General features: G+C 35.3%; 1 protein-coding gene across 1 annotated transcript; it reads left to right on the plus strand.

Annotated features, from left to right (window-relative positions):
• Nucleotides 1-1130: 1130 nt before the first annotated feature.
• On the plus strand, nucleotides 1131-3514 carry LOC147405977 (zinc finger protein CONSTANS-LIKE 2-like). Its single transcript, XM_086433898.1, has 2 exons — nucleotides 1131-1957; nucleotides 2983-3514. Exons 1-2 carry the CDS (start codon nucleotides 1169-1171, stop codon nucleotides 3340-3342), a joined length of 1149 nt encoding a protein of 382 aa, XP_086290024.1. The 5' UTR covers nucleotides 1131-1168; the 3' UTR covers nucleotides 3343-3514.
• Nucleotides 3515-6032: the final 2518 nt, after the last annotated feature.

A 6032-nucleotide genomic window follows, 5' to 3' on the forward strand; every position in this document is an offset into this window, starting at 1 on the left:
TGATCAATGATCGTTAGAAAATACATCTAGTGTAATTTTAGTTGATATTTTTCTAAGAGAGATTTACCCAGTAAACTTAATTGTTGTACTTTTATTACAAAAACTCCCTTAGAGTTCTGACAACTCCAAGAGAACCTTTCTTTATGAAGTTCGTTACCCACCAAACCTCACTTTATCAAGTTCGTTATCGAGCAAACCCTGGATTGGGATCCATGTCATAAGTTTCTAATTTTTGACAATTAATTTGTTATTTAACATACCTTTGGGTGGATTCTAACCACATTAATTTGTCGCATTCAAACACATGATCTGACGTACAAGATTATAAAGGATAAAATTCTAAGAACTTTAAGAAAGGAATTTGAAAAAAAATTAATTTTCACTATTGAATTTTAATTTTAAATTTGGGAGTTCGATATACATCCATTTTCAACATCTGCTATCAAGATCAAAAATATTTTTTTTCTGCCGAACCTAAGGTTTTTCCATGCAATCTAGAAGTCTGTGTGGTTGGATTGCTAATTTGATTGTGCCCAATACCCTTAGTAAGATTTAAAATCTTACTGAATTAGTCATGATAGCATGATTCATAAAGTAAGGGCTGTGTACTAAGAAACTTGATAAAGTAGGGGAGTTTTTGTAATAAAATTGTACCAGATAGGTCTGGCCGGTAAATCTCTCTTTTTCTAACGCCAAATTTCTTGTTGAGATGAAACATTGTATGATAATTCATAAGAAGGGATCAAATTTTATATGATTGTTAGTTTATTGTCGGAGTCTGCACAAAAATGGCATACCACCAGTTTGGTCGCATCCATGCCCCCAAGCTAATTTATTTGATGAAGTATTAAGTGCATGGACATCACTAAAAGGTGGAGAAAAAGTTTCACAAGTTACAAGCTTCCATTGATTGACTCCAAAAAAAACACCTAAACAAAGAAGGAAAAAAAATATATATATGTGGACCCCATCAAAACTACTGGCTCAACCTCGTCCACCTAAATACTTAGCCAACCAAAAGATAATGAATCAATCTCTTTCATCTTCTTATATTTTGCCACGTGTCCTTGGATTCTCTCCTCCACTCATCCCCTACTTTACCTACAGTTTTCTATTCAGTTCCCACCCCTCATAACCTCCCTCACTGTGCATCTGTAGAGAGAGAGAGATGTTGAAGGAAGATGGGAGTTCTGGTAGTGAAAATGGTGGGTGGACACGTGTATGTGATTCGTGCCGCACGGCTGCGTGCATTATATACTGTCAGGCTGATTCAGCCTATTTATGTACGGCGTGCGACACACGCATACACGCCACTAATCTAGTGGCGTTGCGTCATGAACGCGTATGGGTATGTGAAGCTTGCGAGCAAGCACCAGCAGCTTTTACTTGTAAAGCCGACGCCGCCGCGCTCTGCACCACTTGTGATGCCAACATACATTCAGCAAACGCACTGGCGCGCCGTCATCACCGAGTACCAATTCTCCCCATCTCTGGGTTCCATTACGGGCCCACGGCTACTACCCATCAAGGTAGTAGGCCTGTGGGGTCTGAAGTTGGCCTAAAGGATTGGTTCTTGATCGACAAGCCTAATAATGAAGATGAAGATGAAGATGAAACAGAGTCATGGTTGTTGCTTAATCCTGTGAAGAACAACAATCAGAGTAATGGGTTCATGTTTGATAGAGAAGTTGATGAGTATTTGAATCTTGTGGAATACAATTCTACTGAGAATCAGTGCCAAGAAAACAACAATCAGAAGCAGCATCAGCAGCACTACAGGGTTGAGCAGAAACAAGGGAAGAACAATGGGTGTGACAATATTGTTCCAGTTCATAGTGAGACTGTTATGGAACAACCGCACCACCAAGAACATCAACAACATACACTTCAGTTGGAGATGGAGAATGAAGCATCAAAACCTGGATTCAGTTACTCAACTTCAATTAGTCACAGTTGTGTAAGTTCTCTTGATTTAACACACACACCACACATTAGTGTTTTATTGAATTTACGTACTGAACTAGCCATATATTCCTTGTTTTGTATTAGTTTTCTTCTGGGCATCTTTAATTATCTCAATTCTACTACTTCTCAATGTCAGCTCTAGTGTATTAATCTTCAGAATTTGGTTTTTGAACTTAACAAAACCACTTCTGTAGATTATTTTTCCTATTTTATTTTGGCCAACTTTTAGGGTTCTTACAAAAGTAATCATTTATAGCAAAGTGGGCATTTCTTAAAATTGGTGAATATTTCTCATCAGAAATATTAGTATGTTTTTCTTTACTATGATTTTAATATTCTTTTGAGAAGTTCACTTTATTTTCCCAATTAAGAAGGCTTTAGTGTGCTATGGTTTGGATTGATTTCTCCATTAGTTGATGCTTTCAAAAGGAAATTTTATTGTGTCCCATAGTATTATGGATTTCAGTTAAGATCTTAGATTGATTGAGTTCTTGTTTGTTTCATTCTTTTTCTTCATATTCATCTGTAAATTTTGTATAAACTCTTTCCTTAATCAATCTGCCCTATTGAAGAGAATTAAGTTGTTATTAGCAAAGCTTTTCAGGCCAGAGTTTCTTTACAATCCTCATATTGCTTAAGAAAATATTTTTGATAGATCTTATTTTTGTTTTGTATTTTTCCTAGATTTAATGCTTTCCTCCATCCATCAACCCAACAACTTTAAGTTTCTAGACGAACATTCACTATTTTATGTTGCAAAGGTAAGGATGAAATAGAATTACAAAGAACTTAAACATGGATCATTTTAACCTTAATTAGCCTTAGCTCTACACCTATTTTCGTGTATTTTTTCTATTCCGTTGGATCATGATATTAGGATTTTAACAAATTATAAATGGTCTTATGGGTCTTAGAATTCTTTTGAGTTTTGTGCTTATCTTTCCCTTAATAAGTACTACCAATGTTACTCATCTCATCTATATTGCTAGTGAGGGTTCTCTATGAATTTTCAATCAGGTCTCTTTATCATCAATGGATGCAAGTGTTGTACCAGACAGTACGATGAACGATATCTCAAACTGGCATCCTAGACCTCCTAAAGGAACGATCGATCTCTTCTCAAGCCCTCCACTTGAGCTGGCACCCCAATTCACTCTAATGGATAGGGAAGCCAGAGTCCTTCGATATAGGGAGAAGAGAAAAACAAGAAAGTTTGAAAAGACAATAAGGTACGCGTCGAGGAAGGCCTATGCAGAGACCAGACCCCGTGTCAAGGGCAGGTTTGCAAAGAGAACTGATGTAGAATTCGAAGTCGATCAGATGTTTGTCTCCCCTGTAATTGCTGAAAGTGGGTATGGAATTGTACCGTCATTCTAACCCTAATATGGAAAAAAAAAATGTACGATTTATCACGATCACGACGACGACTACTATTGTATGTTTCCCAAGTTAAGCAGTTTGAATCAATGATGATTAGGTTTCCTAATTCTGTAAATATTTGCCTCCTTGTAAATACATAGTCCAAGCTATAGATCTTTTGGTTGATTTATTTTGCTAAACTATTCCCCTTTTAAATCTTTGTTTTGTACTCTTGGGCTTTTAGTTTGAGTTGAGAAACTCCAACATAGAAACAAGGACCGATGAATGTACTCTCAGTTATGAGCTTTAACAAAAGCTGAAGAATACCATTGAACACTCAGCGCTAGATTCTTACTTTGTGGATGTCGATCTCATGCTCACTTTTTGAATTTAAGCAAAGAGAACCTCAAATCATTCCCATCTGCTTTTGAGATTCAATCTGACTATTACGATTCGATAAATCCTTTAATCTTGGTACTCTAGATACCCTACCATTTAAGGTTAATATGGAGTGCACAGACCATTGAAAGATTACTAAATTAAACAATAATAACATGAAAGTTCACTGAATGATGATCAAGACAAAGAAACTAAGTGGGTGTTAATCTAAGTTGACAAAATAATCAGAATTAACTTGCATTTTTTTTCCTAAAATAAAATCAGATCAGCTTAAGCAGGTAGATCAAGGTGAATTTTCATGGTGGGAGAAATCTAGGGAAGGGAAAGTTGAAAAGAGCCATCACTAATTAAGTCACTCACTATGTTAAAACTGGAAAATTCTACAGAAAAAATTGACAGGCCAAGGTCCACAAATTTAAGAAACCGAATTTTGACGGTTTAGGACTGTTGAAATTCTTGATGTTCCCATATTTGACGGCTTAGAGCTGTCAAATTTCTCTCATCCTTTATTAATTTGATAGATTCGGCCAGTCAAAAACAAAAATTTGACAATGAAAAATTCGACGCCAATTCGACCTCTTGGTTCGTCGAATTTTATGAAATTTGACAGCTCAAGGCCATCAAACTTGGGTTTTTTTCACATTGTGACTCGACAATGAAGATTGATTTGATTCTTCAATGAGAAGAAGAAAAAAAGTTTCTAAAAGAGCAAGAAGAAGACCAAACAAACAAAAATGAGAATGGATTGCCAATATGGATAACCTTGAATTAAAAGAAGACATGTTTTAAACATAATTAACTCGATGGCTCGATTAATTCAACTGACCCCAAATTTTTGGGATAAAATAAGCCCCCAACTACCATGTTTAGCATTTAAATGACTTTTATTTTTTGAAGAACAAGTGATGCAAGAACAAAACCAATAAAAAGATAGTATTTAATTTTGTTAATTAGAATCTAATTGTAAGATTATTTTACATGCTAACTAGTAGTATTATGGAGTTTAATAATAGAAAAGGCCCATGTTGCATAGTTGTAGATTAATTTATAAAATTAGGATTATAACTATGATTGGATTGGAATAAGAAGTTACATTTAGGTTTGGTTTGCTCTATAATTATCTATTGTATTTTGATTTTGGGAATCAACAACAAAATTATTAGAATCCTTGTGGATTTAGGAGAATAACCATCTAATATCCATCTAGGAGGTCCAATCTCAAATAAGATGATTCTCTAACCTTATTCAAATTTCACTTTTTTTGGGCAATATGTCCAACCCTATTCCCACATCTACCTCGATTGTGGAAAGAGATGTTCATGGTGATGCTCAATTTTACTGATTCGAGTTCAGCCCAGCCTTTTCATCTTTTGAATAATTGGATTCCTCACTCAACTTCAGGCTAACACTTTTTTTTTTTTTTTTTCAGCTTTATGAATCCATTTCTGCAGTCATTGGATGGCCATGGCCTTGTTGCTTTTCTCGATTCATTGATCACTTGGTACAAGATTCTTACTTTAGGGACATTGATCTTACCATGGAATATAAAGGAAAGAACAAAAGTGCATATCCAAAACATAATTAAGGAGAGAGCATGCATGGTGTTGAGATATTCTTCACTAAGGGTCTCTCACTTTTGAATCTAAACAGAGAGAGAGAGAGACTGGGAGAGATTCACAAATCATTGTCATCTGGTTTCAAGATTTAATACCATTAGGTTTCAATAATCCTAATGCAGTTCTCTTAATACCATTTCAGTTGAGATCAATGAGTCTATTGGCAAAGAAGTAAATCAAACGAGGCTATCATGAAGTTTTCGCCAAATGGTACTTGATCCTAGAAAAATAGATAAAGTAGGGCCATAGCTCAGTTGGTGTGACACATTGCAAATCAATTTCGAGATCATGGGTTCAAGTCCAGCTTACCCATTGAAAAAAAAAAAGTAGAGTGTTTTACTACAAAAAGCAAGTTAGAAGCCCAATTACCTCACCATACATGTTAACAAAATATTTAGCACATATGGGATATTCCCTGTTTGGTAGTGAATTTTGTTATTATATAGGGTACCTATTGTACTTGCATTTACTCTTAAAGTCACGATCCATAACGCATTCTTATATTAACATACCGTGTCTATGTGGCATGTTTTTATTGCAGTTTATTAAATACATCAGGCTGCATATCATGTACAAATGACTTGGTTAGCAGTCTGATGTGTTTTAAACTCCAAGCAAAACGTGCTACTAAGATGAATAGGAACGAGACACCTTCTTCATACACTTATACTCTTAGCATAAACATTTCTATAA

This window comes from Akebia trifoliata, chromosome 3 (assembly GCF_017979445.1).
Source record: "Akebia trifoliata isolate Shusen 1 chromosome 3, ASM1797944v1, whole genome shotgun sequence".
In the NCBI taxonomy this organism is placed as follows: Eukaryota; Viridiplantae; Streptophyta; class Magnoliopsida; order Ranunculales; family Lardizabalaceae; genus Akebia; species Akebia trifoliata.